Source organism: Dreissena polymorpha, chromosome 5, assembly GCF_020536995.1.
Source record: "Dreissena polymorpha isolate Duluth1 chromosome 5, UMN_Dpol_1.0, whole genome shotgun sequence".
In the NCBI taxonomy this organism is placed as follows: Eukaryota; Metazoa; Mollusca; class Bivalvia; order Myida; family Dreissenidae; genus Dreissena; species Dreissena polymorpha.
In genome coordinates this window covers 43645520-43667536 of record NC_068359.1, presented here as the reverse complement: position 1 = coordinate 43667536, position 22017 = coordinate 43645520, and the positions used below count along the sequence as shown (strand labels likewise).

The 22017-nt window shown below is 38.7% G+C and overlaps 1 protein-coding gene across 6 annotated transcripts in view; it reads left to right on the top strand.

Annotated features, from left to right (window-relative positions):
- LOC127832344 (transcription cofactor vestigial-like protein 4) overlaps positions 1-22017 on the top strand; it is a 121213-nt gene that overhangs the window by 77515 nt on the left and 21681 nt on the right. For 3 of the 6 annotated variants that reach the window (XM_052357762.1, XM_052357759.1, XM_052357761.1), the window contains exon 2: positions 19293-19551. The exons of 2 other annotated variants lie outside the window; for them this stretch is intronic. In XM_052357762.1, the coding sequence (XP_052213722.1) occupies positions 19293-19551 (259 nt within the window). Of the gene's footprint in view, positions 1-13499; positions 14439-19292; positions 19552-22017 lie in introns of those variants that run through there. One more of the 6 variants, XM_052357757.1, reaches the window with a different exon arrangement.

Genomic DNA, 22017 nt, shown 5'->3' with positions numbered 1-22017 from the left:
GCAAACTTTATTCTGTTTTGGAGAGTTAATACAGTCGAAACCTGATGGCTGCAACTCGCTTGGCGGCGCGAATTTCTGGTTAGCTCGAACTCCCCTTGAAGCACTGATTTTTAGCTCACCGTTTTCGGAGAAAACCTGAGGTATTGTCATAGACAGCTCATCGTGTCGTCTGAGGTCCGATGTCGCGTCGTGCTAAAACCTTAACATTTTGGTACGGTTTTGAACATTCAGGCTCTAAAATCAAATTGCTTCCACCTACAACTTTCAAACTTCATATGTAGATGCACCTTGATGAGTTCTACACGTAACACCCATTTTTGGGTCACTATGTCAAAGGTCAAGGTCACTGTGACATTTAAAAAAAATATTTCTGACAAGCTTTCATTTATTCAAAACTGCACCCGTAGCCGAGTGTGGCACTCGTTATGCGGTGCTCTTGTTTATTGTTATATGTTCATATAAATTTTATTTCCGATGGCTCAAATTCGCAAGGGTTGAACTATGATGTCTCGAACTGTTTTCAAGGTCCTGGTCACAATCTCACACGTTCTTTTGTTTGTTTGGCTCGAACTCACTTTGGGTCACATAAAGCTGTTAACTGATTAGGAGCACTTGATTAAAGGCACGCCATAATTGATGTCACACTGGCTGCAAACATTTCATCAAATGGGTCATTAATTGATTAGAGCAAAAGATGACATTTTGAATAGTATCTGGCGTTTTTAGTGGAAGCAGTATTATTATGGCTGAAACGATTGCATTGCTTCTTTCTTACTGCTCTTGCTTACATGTACCTGTAAATGTGCTTCTTGAAAACGTGCTGATATTATATACATTTATCTTATGATATTTGTTTGACTTTATAACTGTTATTAAAAAAGTAATTAATTAAAATAAAAGAATATATATTGGTTCTTATTAATTTACAAGCAGAAAGTAAAATGACGTTTAGGCAGTATGAATACTCATCAACTGGAGATGCATATCTATTGCAGATTCATTCTAGTAAACATAGGTATATAACAAATCGGTTGGCGCAACATTCGGATGGCTTTTGTTGCTGGTTCCCGGGAGTTGGAGCCATAGGGTTTCGACTGTATGTTGAAGAATGATAAATATAACACTAAGACACATTGGTAGAACATAATTTAATGCATTTTATTGTTTTCTTTGGTATGCTTGGTTTTATTTTATCACACTTGATGTTATCTTGCAAATTAAGGAATAGTAAAGTGTTAAGCCAGTGTTGTTCAGATTTTTTTTTAAAGTTTGGCTTTTTATAGTATGCTCTATTGTGCTTTAGTTTCATCTTAACATAAACATCAGTCTCTAGTTTACATTCCAAAGAATTCCAAAGAATTCTTGGTTGAAATAGATAAGTTATTTTATGTATTCATTGAAGATTTTTATGCCCCCCTTCGAAGAAGAGAGGGTATATTGTTTTGCACATGTCGGTCGGTCCGTCCGTCCACCAGATGGTTTCCATATAGTTACTCAAGAATGCTTACATGTAGGCCTAGGATCATGAAACTTCATAGGTACATTGATCATGACTGGCAGAAGACCCCTATTGATTTTCAGGTCACTAGGTCAAAGATCAAGGTCACAGTGGCTCGAAATAGTAAAATGGTTTCTGGATGATAACTCAAGAATGCTTACGCCTAGGATCATGAAACTTCATAGGAACATTGATCATGACTGGCAGATGACCCCTATTGATTTTCAGGTTAGGTCAAAGGTCATGGTCACAGTGACTTGAAATAGTAAAATGGTTTCCAGATGATAACTCAAGAATGCTTACGCCTAGGACCATGAAACTTCATAGGTAAATTAATAATGACTGGCAGATGACCCCTATTGATTTTCAGGTCAAAGGTCAAGGTCACAGTGACTCGAAATAGTAAAATGGTTTCCGGATGATAACTCAAGAATAATTAGCCCTAGGATCATGGAACTTCATAAGTACATTGATCATGACCCAGATGACCCCTATTAATTTTCAGGTCACTAGGTCAAAGGTCAACGTCACAGTGACAAAAAACGTATTCACACAATGGCTGCCTCTACAACTGACAGCCCATATGGAGGGCATGCATGTTTTACCAACAGCCCTTGTTTTATTTGGATTGGAATTCACCCTGTTTTCTCGAAATTCGTTCATTCAGACTTTTTGCCGATTTTTTCTAGTAGTAGAAGACAACTGATATGATGTACATTCCACTCTTCAGCTTCAAATGGCATGTATTTCTCACAGCAAAACAATTCTGGTGTTCCTGCGTGTGATCCTAGACAGATTGAGCAGTTGTAGACCACATTTTTTCGGCTTTATGAATAGCTGAATAGCGAATTCTTACAATTTTTGTGATAGCCTAAATTCCCAACCAGTCCTTTCATCTTTTGCCGTTATCATTCTTTCATTATGGCATATTATACATTTTTTGAAATCTCATAACTCATTAATATTTCTGTGGTTTAAATGGTTTTGGATCTACAAATCTCACAAAATCACAAAATACCACTGTGCTTAACGATTTAAGTTGATATTAACAGTTATTATTTGTAAATGCTTAACCACAAATATTTTATGTAACCTACAAAGATAATAGCTTTTAAGGTAAAATTTATGTTCTATAACATAATTGTTTACTTAAGGTATTGCAAAAAGATCTGTTGTATGCTGATAATTTAAACTGGTCATTAGTAAATACAATATATGTATTATATTTCTGTCGGAATACTTTGAGTTCTGCAGGATTGTGCAAGATGTGTGTGACAACATCATCCATAGGCCTGCATTTCAACATGAAAGACTACACAAAAATATAATATAGTTATGGCTTAGGGTAAGGGGGGGTGCTCTGCCCTGTATTTCTTTTGGGGACCTGCGGCCCCTGACCCCCGGTCTAATTTTCCGGATTTTAAAAATTCATCATAATTATAATATTGTTGCAGTTTTTAAATATCATACATTAGCTACTTTATTAGTGATTCTTTTACTATTTTGCATCTTAAATGTTTTTATAGCAATAATGATTATCTTCACTAATTGAGGTATTATTAATTAATTTGGAGTCTATACTGGTATCAATATTTACTACATAAAACATGTGCATGTATCTAAGGTGATAGTTCTTCAGGTAGATTACAATATATTATGTAAACTCGGGTACACCTACAACACTCATTATCAGGTCAGTTCTGGATAATTGCTTATCAATGGGGATCTGGCACTAGTGTGTATTGAATGGTCAGGTTCATGATTAAGTGGACTTTTAGGTTAACCTAAAGTTTAAGAGTTATGACATAACTGAATTTCAGGTACACCTTAAATTTCAGGTACATGACCTAAACTGTTTATTAGGTTAACCTAAGATTTCAGGTATGGGGTTTACTATATAAACCTGATGTTATATTCAAAAGGGGGCTTGGAAATAATTGATAGGAGAGATGTTTATATCATAAATATCAAATGCTTGACTTAAGTTGGAAATGTGAAAATAAATTGTGTATATAATGTAAATAAAATGTAGTAGTAAAAAACGAATGACTTTACTTAATTTCTACTAGCTCTGCTAGTTAAATGAGTTACAAGAGAGTTTGTCCACTTTATGGACTGGTGGCAGCGTATTAACTTGACTGAATTATAAAATTCTAGTCAGGATATTTGTGCAAGACTAGACTTCGAGTTACTACCATCGAAGTTCTAAAATTTTGCGACAATATTATTTCATATTATTGAATTTACCAATAAAGGACATTTAGAAAAGATAAAAAAAAATCATAGAAGAATAATGTAAATGTACTAAACAATTCCTTCTTACATCCCAAAATGATATACTTTAATACTCATAAATACCACCAACGGCTACTTTCAGTCTAATTGTATTCTAATGCTTTTTGCGACTTTCCACAGGGAGGTAAAATATATCTATATAGAACAATGAGAATAACATCATATTTGCCCGATGAATTAAGGGTATATAAAATTCCCCAACAACATGTTCTACATAGACCCCTTCCCAAATTTGGAAACTGCTGAAACACCATCACCAAAGTTGGAGACTTCTCACACACCATAGATCAATACCTCAAATGATTGCTTATTTGTCCATTGTAAGAAAGATAGAATAGGCTGAGATTCATACCAAACTTGTCACTGGTGTAATTTTAAAACACTTTTGGGAGAAAATGTCATTATCTGTATGCTTGTCTGAGTGCTGAGTTTGAAAAGGCATACCTTGTCTGGTCCAGACCTCTCTTGTCTCTATTCACATATTTAACCCAGGTATTTTCAAACCTCCCACTCAGAAGCAACATGAAAATGGCTATGTGCAAACAGCCTAAAACCAAAACAGCCTGTGAGTACAGTCTGTTAAGGTTTTATGCTGTTTGCTGCTCATCAGTAGCTAAGAGTTGGAAATGAAGGCTTTAAAACTTAAATCTAGTAAAAGAAGGTCTTTAACCCTTTCAGTGCGGAAACCGAATTTTGAAGGCCTTTGCAAACAGTTTGGATCCAGATGAGACGCCACAGAACGTGGCGTCTCATCAGGATCCAAACTGTTTGCTATTCTGATAATATTCTTTGAAAAAAATCGAAGAAAATGCTAATTTTAGAAATTCAGCAGACAACATTTTAGCAGACAACAAATTTCCCAGAATGCAAAGGGTTAATTTACTACAACTTTCTGAGGACTACAGAATATCAAAATATGTATCTAAGTGGTAAAGGGTTCAGCTGCCATTTGTCCACATATTTGAGATGCCATCTATCCAGATATTTGAGAAGCCACAGAATACTAGCATGCTGGTTGTTATACCATATGATCAACAATATTGAATTACAAAATGACATGACCCAGTAGAAGGACCAAATATTTGAGTAATTTATGTAACATAAATCATTGTCCTCTTTGTTATAATTTTATAAATGTAAATATTGCGACCTTTCGGTTATTTTTTTCGGCGTAAGCTGTATACGCCAGCTTTTCACCTTAGCCTGACCTTTGTTAGCGTCCAATAGAATTCAAATAAAACTTCCCGCGGCCAAGTACGGATGAATACACTTCATTGACTTTATGGCTGATTTGAGAATACGACCAGAACATTGGAAACATGTCTGCGTCTTTGTAACACTGTTTTACTGCGTGTTCAGCATGAAACAATTTTATATCTAATGAAAAGGCTTAATAGATAGAACAGTTTTACACTCAATCTCGACATCAATACAGTTTGTGCGTCCACCTTTTATTTTCAGAAGATTTTCAGCGCGAGAACGTTTGCACTTAAAGGCTATTTTCTCATATTTAGTACTAACTTCCATATTCCTGTCAACATGTTAACATGTTAAAGTATAGAGAGCAGTGGAAGCGAAGACTCACTTTTAATGCATTGCATTTCAACTCGCGAGGTATATCGGGTCAATTTGCGGCCACTGTGTGTGAATGTCAGAGTTTACATACAGGTCATCGCTGCGTCTCTACCCTATGTGCTGATCGGAGTTCGCGGCCAGGAAAATAATCGTTACATAATAAAGACGCTATAGCGTGAACTAGGTGAACTGGAATTTTCTTTAGACCAGACAGATGTTAACTGAAGATATCCAGCGATATCCTATGGTATGTCAATAATAGATTCTTAATGTGTTTTACAACAATACCATGATAAATATTATTTTTAATTAATTTAACATGAATTATGCCATCATATTGACTAATGAATTAAGCATGAGCGCAATGATTCTCGATACTATTAATAATCGAATCAAATAGCAACGCCAGACAAACCACTAAAACAGGTTTGTTCGAAGGACGCGCGTATAAATATTTAAAATATATACGGATACTTCGCGTGTGGCCGGTTGACTCATATGTTTTAATTTCACTTCCATTTCATCTTTTGGTTTTCTGTTTTGTATCTATACGTTTATGACCAGCAATATGTAATAATGTAAAATAAGCCGCGAAAACTCTGCGTATCATCCCGTACTGCGTTTGCTGCAGCTAAGAACTGCACAGAAAAAGACATTCGCTATCTTTGATCTCATTCATTGAAGTTTTTACCTTTCATTAACTGCAACCACAATCAACGCCGTATATCTTTTTTAAAGATATTTCTTGTTTTAAATGTTTACAGACCATATTTTGCAAATGCTTAGAAGCCTTAGCTACGGTAAGAACCGCAACTCACTCTGCACCAAACAACAAATGATTCTGCTTTAGCAGTGAGTGTATATACCAGCTTGTAAAATGACATTGGCCAGTCTAGTGTTTATTATTGAAATCTGTTCATATTGGCTGCTTTCTATGAAAACAGGGCTTAATGCATATCAAATAAGATTAGCCTGTGCACACTGATGCGCACAAGCTAATCAAGGACGACAACAGCGAACAATTCAGTGCCTTCAGCGCTTTGATTATGGTCTATAAAGGGTGCTATTGTTTGGTACCTGAAGAAGTTGTTGGTTTTAATTATGCCTGTTGATTAGATTTTAATGAGCAATATCACTTTTGGTAATATTGAGTTGTTACCGTAATTGCTCCCTATTTTGAACAGTTTTGTTTACAGCAAAAAAAAATAAATATCAATATTCATTTTAACAATTGGACGGGACATTATTGTTTTTAAACAGCTCTTTAAAGTATTATATGAAGCTCTGAAATGAATTCCAATAAGCACAGTCTTGTTAAGTATTCATTTTGTCTGCATTCTGTCAGCTTTGGTCGGGCTGAACTTTGTTCCAATTTTATATTCGTTTCATACACTTTTCTTCTCTGTTATCACTTCTTATTGGCGAAAAGAATTGACAACTGCCTTTCAACAAATCTCCTTTTAGTTCTGTTTTACCATAAACTGCCTGCAGCTGCATTAAAATGGGAGATAACCAACATTCTGTAATCAATGGAAACCTGTCAGATGATAATTATGATAATGCAAGCCACTGACAAAAAAATCATGAATGAATCACTGCCATTAAGCAGTAGTAGAAACTTGGCATGGAATGAGGTCATTTAAATGTGTGATCAGAATTTTTTCACTTTACTATGTGAGTGCTACCCCATGAAGAACATAAAATAAATAGATTGCATTTGCAATTCTGTCTGCAACTGGGTGTGTGTGTGATTGTATCATAGTCCAGGAAGTTTCCCTGCTGGGATGCATAATGTTCTTACCTGAATGTCTCTGCTCCTGAGATTTCTCGAGGCCGTGCCACGTGGTCTGACAAAACTGATGAAGGAAAGAAGTTGGTGGTTTTCATATATTGTTCAGTGTTTTTGGATGTTGAATTTTCTGTTGGCCCTCTTATTCTTTGAAATAAAAGTTTTGCACGTGTAAATGTTCTTAACAAATATGCTGATTTCTAACATATTAGCCTGCAAATTTGTTTAAAATTCTGTTTCACCAACTGAACAGGCTTGAAATTGAGACCAAATTATCCTATAATAATATGTTGGTTATAGATAAAAATTATTCCCTCAGAAAGTATGTACTCATTGGAATTAACGGTAGACCTAAATTATGGAGGGTTCATCGTTACCTAATTAATTGTATGATTATAATTGAAGTCAATTAAATACTATAATACCATTCAGGTCAAGGAAAAATATTAAATTTTCCTCTTGCATTCCCAGAGTGAGCATTGTCAAATCTCACATTTACTAAGAAAAATTCAAGTATGAAAACAAAAACTTAATTGGCAAAAAAAGCATTATACTCATATGTTTCCCCTATCTTGTGGATGCTGGGCCTCTGGGGTCAAAGAAATAATCATGCTAGGTGCATTAAACATCTTTCATAAGAAAGATAAACTACCTGTAGATATAATCAGAGATTTATATTTAAAATAGGTGCTGAAATTGAATTTATCACCGTGGTAATGCACAGGGTGTCTGAGAAGCTTCCTCCAGGCATCTCATTCAAGGAGTTCCCACTTGGATCATGTGCTAGAAGTGCCAAAACTCAATGAAGCTTTCTATATAGGATTATACCAAGTCAAGGACATTGTAAAGATATTGATCATCAGTCTGACATTCATATGCCTTCACTTATGGTTTGATGTTATCAATGTATGCCTTTTTTGTAACATTCTGTCTTTTATTGAAGATTTTTTATTCTACTAATATTGATTGAATACAAACTAAAGGTTGCATTCTCATAACATCATCAGCAGGAGCATTACCATAGTTGTGGTTGCCGTCTTAGTTATTTATTGTCTTCTTGTTCATCTTCACAATCGCCATTATCATCATCATTGCACTCATCATCAGTATCATTATTCTTTTCTCAATCTGCAACATACATCATTGAATTTAAACAAAAAAATTGACAAGTTCAAGTATTATAACCAGCAAAGAAGATATGTTGCTTGGTGGTCAATAGTGTGCCACCAGTCTGGGACTCCAACCTGGGACCTCCCGTTGTCAAATGGAGTGCTCGACTGAGATGATCAATAGTGTGCCACCAGTCTGGGACTCAAACCTGGGACCTCCCGCTGTCAAATGGAGTGCTTTACCGAGTGGCCAATAGTGTGCCACCAGTCTGGGACTCCAACCTGGGACCTCCCGTTGTTACATGGAGTGCTCGACCGAGATGATCAATAGTGTGCCACCAGTCTGGGACTCAAACCTGGGACCTCCCGCTGTCAAATGGAGTGCTCTACCGAGTGATCAATAGTGTGCCACCAGTCTGGGACTCCAACCTGGGACCTCCCGCTGTCAAAAGGAGTGCTTTACCGAGTGGCCAATAGTGTGCCACCAGTCTGGGAATCCAACCTGGGACCTCCCGCTGTCAAATGGAGTGCTCGACCGAGATGGTCAATAGTGTGCCACCAGTCTGGGACTCCAACCTAGCACCCCCTGCTGTCACATGGGGTGCTCTACCGAGTGGTTAAAAGTGTGCCACCAGTCTGGGACTCCAACCTTGGACCTCCGGTTGTCAAAGGGAGTGCTCTATCGAGTGGTCAATAGTGTGCCACCAGTCTGGGACTCCAGCCTGGGACCTCCTGCTGTCAAATGGAGTGCTTGACCGAGATGGTCAATAGTGTGCCACCAGTCTGGGACTGCAACCTGTGACCTTCCGCTGTCAAATGAAATGATCAAACGAGATGGTCAATAGGATGCCACCAGTCTGGGACTCCAACCTGGGACCTCCCGCTGTCAATTGGAGTGCTCTAATGAGATGGTCAATAGTGTACCACCAGTCTGGGACTCCAACCTGGGACCTCCCGCTGTCAAATGGAGTGCTCTACTGAGTGGTCAATAGTGTGCCACCAGTCTGGGACTCCAACCTGGGACCTCCCGCTGTCAAATGGAGTGCTCTACCAAGTGGTCAATAGTATGCCACTAGTCTGGGACTCCAACCTGGGCCCTCCCGCTGTCAAATGGAGTGCTCCACCTAGATGGTCAATAGTGTGCCACCAGTCTGGGACTCCAACCTGGGACCTCCTGCTGTCAAATGGACTGCTCAACCGTGTGGTCAATAGTGTGCCACCAGTCTGGGACTCCAATCTGGGACCTCCCGCTGTCAAATGGAGTGCTCTAGCTAGTAGTCGTGCACCACCAGTGTGGGACTCCAACCTGGGACCTCACGTTGTCAAAGGGAGTGCTCTAACGAGTGGTCAATAGTGTGCCACCAGTCTGGGACTCCAGCCTGGGACCTCCCGCTGTCAAATGGAGTGCTTGACCGAGATGGTCAATAGTGTGCCACCAGTCTGGGACTGCAACCTGGGACCTTCCGCTGTCAAATGAAATGATCAAACGAGATGGTCAATAGGATGCCACCAGTCTGGGACTCCAACCTGCGACCATCCGCTGTCAATTGGAGTGCTCTACTGAGTGATCAATAGTGTGCCACCAGTCTGGGACTCCAGCCTGGGACCTCCCGCTGTCAAATGGAATGCTCGACCGAGATGGTCAATAGTGTGCCACCAGTCTGGGACTGCAACCTGGGACCTCCCGCTGTCAAATGGAGTGCTCTACGGAGTGGTCAATAGTGTGCCACCAGTCTGGGACTCCAGCCTGGGACCTCCCGCTGTTAAATGGAGTGCTCGACCGAGATGGTCAATAGTGTGCCACCAGTCTGGGACTCCAACCTGGGACCTCCAGCTGTCAAATGGAGTGCTCAACTGAGATGTTCAATAGTGTGCCACCAGTCTGGGCTCCAACCTGGGACCTCCCGCTGTCAAATGGAGTGCTCTACTGAGTGGTCAATAGTGTGCCACCAGTCTGGGACTCCAGCCTTGACCTCCCGCTGTCAAATGGAGTGCTCTACCAAGTGGTCAATAGGGTGCCACCAGTCTGGGACTCCAACCTTGGACCTCCAGCTGTCAAATGGATTGCTCTACCAAGTGGTCAATAGTGTGCCACCAGTCTGGGACTGCAACCTGGGACCTCCCACTGTCGAATGGAGTGCTCGACCGAATGGTCAATAGTGCCACCAGTCTGGGATTCTAACCTGGGACCTCCCACTGTCAAATGGAGTGCTGAATCGAGTGGTCATTAGTGTGCCACCAGTCTGGGACTCCAACCTGGGACCTCTCTCTGTCAAATGGAGTGCTCGACCGAGTGGTCAATAGTGTGCTACCAGTCTGGGACTCCAACCTGGGGCCTCCCGCTGTCAAATAGAGTGCTCGACCTAGATGGTCAATAGTGTGCCACCAGTCTGGGACTCCAACCTGGGACCTCCCGCTGTCAAATGGAGTGCTCTACCAAGTGGTCAATAGTATGCCACTAGTCTGGGACTCCAACCTGGGCCCTCCCGCTGTCAAATGGAGTGCTCCACCTAGATGGTCAATAGTGTGCCACCAGTCTGGGACTCCAACCTGGGACCTCCTGCTGTCAAATGGACTGCTCAACCGTGTGGTCAATAGTGTGCCACCAGTCTGGGACTCCAATCTGGGACCTCCCGCTGTCAAATGGAGTGCTCTAGCTAGTAGTCGTGCACCACCAGTGTGGGACTCCAACCTGGGACCTCCCGTTGTCAAAGGGAGTGCTCTAACGAAATGTCAATAGTGTGCCACCAGTCTGGGACTCCAGCCTGGGACCTCCCGCTGTCAAATGGAGTGCTTGACCGAGATGGTCAATAGTGTGCCACCAGTCTGGGACTGCAACCTGGGACCTTCCGCTGTCAAATGAAATGATCAAACGAGATGGTCAATAGGATGCCACCAGTCTGGGACTCCAACCTGCGACCATCCGCTGTCAATTGGAGTGCTCTACTGAGTGATCAATAGTGTGCCACCAGTCTGGGACTCCAGCCTGGGACCTCCCGCTGTCAAATGGAATGCTCGACCGAGATGGTCAATAGTGTGCCACCAGTCTGGGACTGCAACCTGGGACCTCCCGCTGTCAAATGGAGTGCTCTACGGAGTGGTCAATAGTGTGCCACCAGTCTGGGACTCCAGCCTGGGACCTCCCGCTGTTAAATGGAGTGCTCGACCGAGATGGTCAATAGTGTGCCACCAGTCTGGGACTCCAACCTGGGACCTCCAGCTGTCAAATGGAGTGCTCAACTGAGATGTTCAATAGTGTGCCACCAGTCTGGGCTCCAACCTGGGACCTCCCGCTGTCAAATGGAGTGCTCTACTGAGTGGTCAATAGTGTGCCACCAGTCTGGGACTCCAGCCTTGACCTCCCGCTGTCAAATGGAGTGCTCTACACAGTGGTCAATAGGGTGCCACCAGTCTGGGACTCCAACCTTGGACCTCCAGCTGTCAAATGGATTGCTCTACCGAGTGGTCAATAGTGTGCCACCAGTCTGGGACTGCAACCTGGGACCTCCCACTGTCGAATGGAGTGCTCGACCGAATGGTCAATAGTGCCACCAGTCTGGGATTCTAACCTGGGACCTCCCACTGTCAAATGGAGTGCTGAATCGAGTGGTCATTAGTGTGCCACCAGTCTGGGACTCCAACCTGGGACCTCCCTCTGTCAAATGGAGTGCTCGACCGAGTGGTCAATAGTGTGCTACCAGTCTGGGACTCCAACCTGGGGCCTCCCGCTGTCAAATAGAGTGCTCGACCTAGATGGTCAATAGTGTGCCACCAGTCTGGGACTTCAACCTGCGACCTCCTGCTGTCAAATGGAGTGCTCGACTGAGTGGTCAATAGTGTGCTACCAGTCTGTGATTCTAACCTTGGACCTCCCGCTGTCAAATGGATTGCTCAATCCAGTGGTCAATAGTGTGCCACCAGTCTGGGACTCCAACCTGGGACCTCCGTCTGTCAAATGGAGTGCTCGACTGAGTGGTCCATAGTGTGCTACCAGTCTGGGACTCCAACCTTGGACCTCCCGGTGTCAAATGGAGTGCTCGACCTTGATGGTCAATAGTGTGCCACCAGTCTGGGACTCCAACCTGGGACCTCCCGCTGTCAAATGGAGAACTCTATAGAGTGGTCAATAGTGTGCCGCCGGTTTGGGACTCCAACCTGTGACCTCCCGCTGTCAAATGGAGTGTTTACCAAGTGAGGTAACTGGGTCACTATCAGAGCTGATCACTAGTTCGGCTTAAAGAGAGTATATACGATCTTATGACTTATAAAAAATAAACAATTATAATGTTGATCAATCAAAAACTAAAAAAACTTCTGAAAAACTAGTTCCAGAAAACCTGACCCCAGCAAACCCACAGGCAGGTTTTGAGAATTGCTTTTGCCACAGTCCCACATTGGGCGCTATTGTGGCCAGGCAGTGAACGTGTGCAGTCAGAATGGCACTTTAACCTGGGACCTCTTGATATCCAAGCGAATGCTCTGCCAAGTGAGTTTACCAGGCCATTACAAGCTAATCTCAAGTTGGAGCAATGAAAGTGACATATACATATGCCCCACATATTGGCAATAAAAACAGCTGAAATGGTATAAATTGTGCATATCAAACAGGATATTTATCATGTTCAGTTATACATGTACTTGGAATCTGTGACATATATTAAGAAAATTGTATATTCACTCTGTTCAGTCTGTGAACAGGTAACAGCATTAGCAACACCAACAATAGTTATCATTTTTATCATCAGAAACAACAGCAGCAAAACGCTAGTGACTAGAAAAACTTAATGAAATTGTCATTGGAATTATCTCCGTAGGACTTGCATGTGACAATAATGTGCTTCATTAACAATTGTATCATCATCATTATCTGATGATGCAGCAGCAGCCCTTATCTTATTTTGCAAAATATAATTTTACATACAAATTATAATAACTAAGTATTTACCAAAAAGAGACATATTAATGTAATGTTTTAAATAGTAGTACAACAATCTGTAATAGGTAAACAATATAGTCTGAAATCAATTTTATACAACATTTAACAATTTAAACCAAGTGTTTGTTTAACAAACTTTAAAACATAAAAAAGTGAAACAAAAGTATTAAGTCTGCTTTGAAGTTTATTCATTCTAAATGTACTTCAACCAATGAAAAGCTTGACTTAACATTTGACCCCAGGTAGAAAGGTCACAATGAACCAATCAGATGTTAGGAGTGTATTGTATTTTTCTCACAGTAGTATAGAGCAGCAGTGAGCTGTGCCCCAATGTATCAGCAGAGGATTTTATAATTGACATTGTGTTAGCTAAGTTTACATTTGCAAGCGATTACCTGACCAAATTCTGTGTTCTTTTATCACACAGAGCAGTATTTCAATGAAAACCTAAGGTGTGATTATTAAGAGTATCCTTTGAACTGGATAGTTTTGGCAGAAGAAAAAAAATAGATTTTTTTTACAATACAATTTTGATGATTTACTTTATGAGGATTTTATTCAAGTACATTTCATTAAATTATTGTGGTTATTTGTATACAGATTGAGTGCTGTGAATTGTGTGTAAACTTAAACTTTGGGCAAAGAAGGATATTTGTATGAGGGTGTTAATGATCAGACCATTTTGGGGACAAGCGTGGCAAGCAAGTGGTTACATACTTTGAAGATGTGCACAATGTTATTTGTTGAATATAAAAACCACCCGACATTGTTTATGAAGATCCTCTCCTGCCTGATTGCATTGTGATCTACTGCAACTAACTGTGCTCATTGGATTATTTTTTATTCTTGTAACACTTTAACTAAACAAAACAGTGTGCGATATAACAGAGAAGGATTATCTAATAAATTATTTTTATAAGGAAAAAATAGTAATGCTTAACTTGGATACAAGCCTGGATTCTAGAGGGAAAATGTCTGTGTTGGAACCCCGCATGAGTGATCTGAGATCCGGTTTTGGTGGTATGGGCTTCGGGCTCGGGACCCCGGGTGCCTCTGGGGTCAGTCCCATGCCCCTGTTTCCTATGTGGAGGCCAGCCCCGGGCCCTCCTGCGGGGCTGTGTACAATTCCCTCATGTCCATGTATGATATCGATGTCACGTCCGTATTTCTCGTCGATGCCCGATTTATATGACTATGCATCGTATAGCGCATACTATGCCTGGTGTCTAAAGTCAGGTAAGAATTATCTATGTGAAATTTTGTTTTTAACTTTTAAATACAAACACTTTTTGTACGAACTACTGCATGATTTTTTTTCATTTCATTATCATTGCCTCTTATTCAAGGGGTGTCTGTTCCTAAACACATGTATTCCATGTGACATTTCCAGTGGCTAGTTGTTATATTTTGCACCTGGAGTTGAAAGGTCAATAACACAAGGGCAGCATTGGGCCCCCTTATTGAAAGGGATTTTCTCAGGGAGGGATGTTGGTCCTATATTGTGGATTGTGGTGATTGTTGCACCTGCTTATCGCACAATAAAAAGCATGCTGAATGACTTCATTAACAAGTGACCCTTTTTCTTGTGTCAGGCTATAATAAATGTTCTTCAGAATCAATCTATTTAGGACTGGTTTTCAATGGGCTTTTGATGCTTAATTGATAGGGACATGAATCTTTTTATTTGTATGAATTTTAGACATTGATTTTTTCCTAAGTTAATATTTTAAATGATTTTATTAATGGTTTACATTTGTATTTGAAGTCACAAAATAAGCATGTCAAACTTGCAAGGTTTATCATTTGGGTGTGGTGATTTTATGACGGATAATATGATTATAATAATGTAAGCACATTCATATAAATAATTAAATTTCATAGATTTAACATGTAGATAATAATAACTGATAACAGCTGGGCGTATAATAAAATGTTCATTTATTTACTTTTGTCTTACATTCACAATCAGGTATTTTACAGATGATATCAGATAGGAGTATTCATTAATCAGTTAATAATCATTCTTGTCTCAGATAGGAGTATTCATTAATCAGTTAATAATCATTCTTGTCACCATGTTATCTGGGAGATTCCCTTGTGGATTTGATGATTATCACAAATAAAAAGAAGGCAAAAATATTTCTGATAAAATCTTAATGTATGAAATTAGGCAAAGTATTTCTAATGCAGCACAATAAACATGAGTGTGGTATGCTGAATGCCCTCTAGCATAACATTCTTCAGGACAAGTTGTGTGAAAATTAAGGGATATATGTCATCAAAAATAGCGTAATAACAGGGGGAGGTAGTGACTTATTAATGAATTAAGGAAATGAAAATGAAAATTGTCATTCAGCGTATGTCAAAAACATGACAGCTCATTTCTAAAGGTGAAAGTATGTTTAACTGCTTATAGTGCATATTTTGTTGAATTAAGAGAGTTGTAGGTTTTGTGCACCTAGATTTCTAATTGAAAGTTGCAGATGTAGATTTGTGTGTTGCTTATTGTCAGTGTAAACTACAATGTACGTAATTATGTTTTTCCAACTGCTGAGCATTAAAAAGACAAGAAAATCTATCGCCTAGTTCTATTGCTTTTGTTATTGAAAAGTATGAAGAAAAATTGTCCTTCCTATACATATACCCAAGTTCAGCCTCAGTCTGCACCAAAAACTTTTAGTCTGAGCCAAATAGGCTTTGAAGATTTCCATCGAGCCAAATATGTTTGCCCTAATCATAGTCTGATTGCTCTTTAATAATAAATATATAAATAACGGGGAAAAAATATCTGTCTTGGCATGGACGTCGCCATATTGTTGTCACGTGATTACCCCCTCTTTTACTTGCAAATTTGTTATACCCATATTGAGGTTTGAATATTATGTGACCCAATCCAAAAGGAATGGATCAGGTGATGTTTTTTTGAGGTACAAAGTGTTGGTTCTACCCATAAAATAAACTTTAGAATGCAAAGTATAAACAAAAGGTCTTCAATAAAATAAAAATTTAACTTGCAAGGCTAAATCTTGGTTATTGATTCATCTAGAACCATTTACTTGCTGACCTAAACTCAAAAACTCTGTCTTAGAGTATTGTGGTCCTAAATAGAGCACATTTTTTCAACATTTGGTTAATCATTTATCATCAAAAAGAGACATAAAATACGGAACAATTGTGTTTAACTTTTAGTATTTTTCATGAATGTTTCCTTGTGCAAAGATGTTGAACTCATGATTTGGAATTTGCATATTTATGTATCTGACTTGGCATCAGTTAAATCATTATTAACATCACATCTTTGTACACCTAATGACCGAATTCAAATGTAACTTAATTTGTGTAATTAATGGGAATATAGGATATTAATGTTCTATGGCAGTTATTGCATCACGAAAGATTTCAAGTGATTGGCCTCATTTAAACAGGGAAGTCATTGTTTCGTTTGCAAGCAAATTAAAAAATAAACATGAGCCTATTGCCTTTTTGCACATGTTATTTGCATTTTTAGTATACCAGTTTTAAGTTATGGTGATTTTGTTGCTTAAAATAAGTAGCAAATAATCTATGACATCATAAAAAAGTGACAAAAAATATACTTTTCAATGTTAAATTTTGGTCGGTTTTACTATTCATGGTTTCATGTGTGATTTAACTGCTGGTTTTGAATGTTTGTTTAAAGATTGATTTGATTGTAGGTCAGTGATGATTTCTGTAGACGTTGGTGTAATTGCGTCCAGATAGATTTGCTAATACAACAATTATGACTGATTAATTGAATGATTGATAGATTGATTATGAATGATTGATACTTAATGATTGAGTGATTGATACTGAATGATTGAGTGGTTGATAGATGGATTCCAGAATCTGCTGGAGTGGTGTAGAGGGCTTACCTATGTATGAACATTCTTTAGAAGTATCTGAATCTCCAATTCAATGAAACAGAGTAAACAACTGGTGTCAAAGTTACACGTTCAAGTGCGTTCAACAGTTTGATTAAATGTGTGATATGGGTGTGATATGGCTGGGTTTACGTCAATGAATCCTCTCCACAGATTGCGCCTCAATCAAGGATTTCCTACGATATTAATACTATCTGCAGGAGGCAGTGAACGCTTGCCCTTGTTATCTAATATCTCAAAATGTATCCTTAGTATTTCCTAATACTTTTCGGTTGTTTAACTGATCTTGAAGTGTTTAATATCAGTGAAAATCAATTTTCATGGAGGGCTTCCAATCGTAATTTGTTTGTTTTCAGTTGATAAATGACTTTTTTGCTATGGGCAGAGGCCTGATATGAGTATGACATCAATCAAATCCAGCTTAGGAATTTCAATGGCTTCTTATTGGTACTTGAAGTTAGGTGCTAGCTTATTTAAAACTTTGCATCAAACAAAACAAATATAATTAATGCACATCATAATATAATTAAAGATGGTTAAACATTTACTCTTGTAAATTAGATTAACAAAACCACAATCATGACAAAAGTGTTTTTTTTAAGTTTGAAAATGTTAAGGTTAAATATTTTAGAACTTGTAATGTCATAGGATGAATTTTTGTAGCAAATGTTCCAAATTGTCTTCCGTCATTGTATCTGTCATTAAAATATCAGATGTTAAACCAGACTTGTCAAAATCATACATCAGTAGTTAGTTTTGAATAGTTAGACCCAATACATTATCTTACTTGTGGAAAAATGTTTACCCTAAAACAACACAATACATAAGATTTTCATCAAGTTTGTTCAACTGACGGACTGACGCACCAAATCTTCTGTTGTACCTCACCAGTTGTACTCAGTCGAACCCAGGCTTTTCATAATTGCCTGGGGTGCACAGTCTTACTGAAATGAATTGAAATTGTCAAAATGAAGTGTCATTAGCATGGTTGGCATTCAAATTTATTTAAGGAGCACCCCCAACCACTAAGGGCAGCTCTGTAATTGATACAAATTGCTGGGACATTATTGACAGCCTAAATTGGTACTCAGAAGACGGCTGGGTGATTCAAGTACATTTCAGTAGTTTTCTTCATGGTCACGGCTATTCTTTTTCTAATTTATTAAGCGTTCTTTGGTAAAAAATATTTTTACGCCGCCTCGCAAATGATTGGCCAAATCTGACGCCTCGAAGGTAGCAATTTGATGGCGCGTATTTCCTTTCGCAATGAGGTATTTTTGAACGATATATCACTTTACCGACCTATGAACAACAGTGATTGGTCAGATAGATTTACCTGCGATCTGTCCCCAATTTAACAAAGGATCATTTGTATCCTTTTCTCCAGCCTAAAGTTAATGTGGAAGAAACAGTACGCCAACACTGAGCAAATTTAAGCATGTTTTGTCAAGCGTGGGCTTCTGTATGGGTGAAGATTAAATGAATGATTGCCCATCGCCAAGGGAAAGTGGGTCTATGTAGATAGGATTTTGTGTGAATGGATTGTAAACAAGTCATGCATTGATGAAATGTCCCAGCCATTCATAAAATAATTTTTCCAGATCAGTAATTTGCCTGAGAAAAATCTATGTTCATTCACAAAACGGAAAGGCAAAGCATTAAATTATCACCTTTATAAAATTGGCCAAAACAACTTTTGATGTGAAAATGTGCTGTTTTTTTGTAATTGTGAATGTTTTGCTCAGCATTTTTAACATAAATGAATGCAATCAAAGAAATAGAATATTTTTTTATTTACCAGTTTTTTTTCACCTTGTATAACAGAGGTCAATTAAAGTCTTTTTCGCAATCAAAGTTTGTTTGAAATCATGCAGTTTTCTTAATCAAAAACCAGCTTTTTCATTTCTCAAATCCGCCTATTAAAGCGATATTTCATTCCAAAATGAATGCACAGTTCCACAATTGTGAATTCCCAAAACCTCAAACTGCTCAATGGATTTTGCTCAAACTTGCACAGCTGAATCTGAAGATGATTGTTATGTAAGGAATTTTTGCTGGGCCCAGTTTTTTTCCCTGAATCCTGCAGTCTGGTGGCGAGTATACAATGGATTTTTGAGTGTCCAAACATGTATTTTTTTGCATCAGTGTCTCTGATACATTTCTAGTTTCATTCTTTTTCTATGTTCAGCCCAGGAGTCCATGTACAAGGGCCTGGCCCCACCCCCTCTGCCCACCTCGGGCCTTCTAGATCGGTTCCCAGCCCAGCCCTCCCCGCCGGACATCTGCAGGGAACCAGTCGACCATCGTGCATCGCCAGGGAAGCAGTTGCCAAGCAAAATTAACAAGCACGAGCGCATAAGGACTTGGCTAGAGGTGTCATCGAAGCCTCAAAAGTATGAGAAGGAACCAGCCATTTCCAGTCATCAGCCTAATGGTTCATCACACTTGTAAGTTGATATGTTATTTTTTTACGTATTGTATGTTTGTTTTATGCATTTATGGACGTTAAATAACAAGTGAATTCATTTTTGTTTTACATGTTAAGTCATAGGATCTAGTAAAGAGTATTGGAGATATCACCATATAAAAGATTTGAAGCATGTATTTAAATAGGTGCAGTTTACATGTAAAAGTACAAGTTTGAAAGTGTGCTAAAAACAAGTTTTACATGACAGTTTTATTCAAGATTATAAATGCTGACACCATAAGCCATGAAATGCTTAACGGGACTTGCACACAGTGTGCCTAAATGATGATTAAAAAAAATGGTCATAGACTCCAAAAAATATCTGTGTTATTTATTCACATGATCAGATAACAATCTTGAATAGCAAAATATTTGAAAATGTATTGTTCATTGTTAATCATCTATAAAAAATTGAAAATAATACAGAGTTTTTAACGTTTTTCATAGATTTTTGAATCAGACTTGTTAAAGCATTTGCAATACTTTTCATCGAAATTTTAAACAGAAACGTGTTTGATCGATATAGCGTTAAACTTCCATCCTCCCTCAAGAGCCTGATTGGTTAAGTGTAAGGTTTTGCTTCTCGAGGTCTGGGTTAACCCTTTGCATGCTGGGAAATTTGTCGTCTGCTAAAATGTCTTCTGCTGAATTTCTAAAATTATCATTTTCTTCGATTTTTTTCAAAGAATACTATCTGAAAAGCAAACAGTTTGGATCCTGATAAGACGCCATGTTTTGTGCCATCTCATCTGGATCCAAACTGTTTGCAAAGGCCTTCAAAATTCGGTTCCAGCACTGAAAGGGTTAAAGCCCAGTTCATTCAGTCATGCACATTTGATAAAAATATTGTTCGTTGGTATTGGGTATGTTTAAAACTATTCTGAACATCACAGCTTTGCTAGTAACATAATTTAAAGGTATTTTACAAAAATAGAAAATGTGTGATCAAGTCCCTTTAAAGACAATACATTTTCTCTTGAAAGATCAACTACATTGAAAAGACCAATAATGTGTGTGTGAATCAATTAAACAAAATCATGAAAGGACTATACTATATTATTACATGTTTGAGCCAGCAAAAACTGACTTACACAATTTCCTGTTTATAAACTCCATTAAATGGTGAACAATGCCAAAAGCTGCATGAAAACAAAAAATCTTCAAGAGAGTGTTTTCCATCAATTGTGTTCATGATATTGCATAAGTAATTAGCATGCATTGTTTATTTCTCTCAATGAACATGCACATGCCCCACCTTCTGTATACTTATCAGGAGAAAGTCTTATGTTACATGACATGCTCACTTTTAAATATGACCTTTCTCCGATAATATTGGGTTACTGGCAAAAACATCAACCTACTATCAAAGATTGAGCAGGAAGCTGGGTTGATAAGGACATGTTTTACTGGTTTCCTGCAATTAACGAGTTCTCTCATTTGCTAGCAAACTTGGCACTAACTGGGCAAGCTTATGTAAAAATTTTTTTTTCAGTGAGCAAATGAGCCTACTCTGGGAAAAGGGGGCTTACTGCATGTGCGTTGTGTTATTTCAGATTAGCCTGTTCTGTCTGCACAGTCTAATCAGGAACAACACTTTCCATTGTTATTATATTATTTTTGTTAAGGAAGTCTCTTTAGCAAAAATCCAGACTGCATCAGCTAATCTTGGATGACACTTTACTCACACACATTAAAACCCCTAATCCCATTACTCACATGCATTAAAACCCCTATTCCCATTACTCACACACATTAAAACCCCTATTCCCATTACTCACATGCATTCAAACCCCTATTCCCATTACTCACAGGCATTAAAACCCCTATTCCCGTTTATCACATGCTTAAAAAACCCTATTCCCATTACTCACATGCTTTCAAACTCCTATTCCCATTACTCACATGCTTTATGACCCCTATTCCCATTACTCACGTGCTTTGAGACCCCTATTCCCATTACTCACATGCTTTAAAACCCCTATTCCCATTACTCACATGCTTTAAGACCCCTATTCCCATTACTCACATGCTTTAAAACCCCTATTCACATTACTCACATGCTTTAAACCCCTATTCCCATTACTCACATGCTTTAAACCCCTATTCCCATTACTCACATGCATTTAAACCCCTATTCCCAAAGCGAGGCTCAAATGTATGTCAAAGAGATTCAAGGTTTGGCCTTGTACTTTTAACAGTGCACACCTCTTTGCAGAAATATGTCTGATGTTTCAATGATATTCTATTGGTATTTATGGACCACTCCTTTCACAACAGTGTGGGGTCTTGCTCACTTGAGAAACCATTTTAAGCATTGTTAAAGACATATCCACCATCTACGCCTAATGGGAGGCAATTGTAGTAATTACCGTAACAAACATGTTTTCTTTCTAAACAGAACAGTGTTTTTTTGTGTGTGCAGCTATTCCTGTTTAAGTGTGAACTG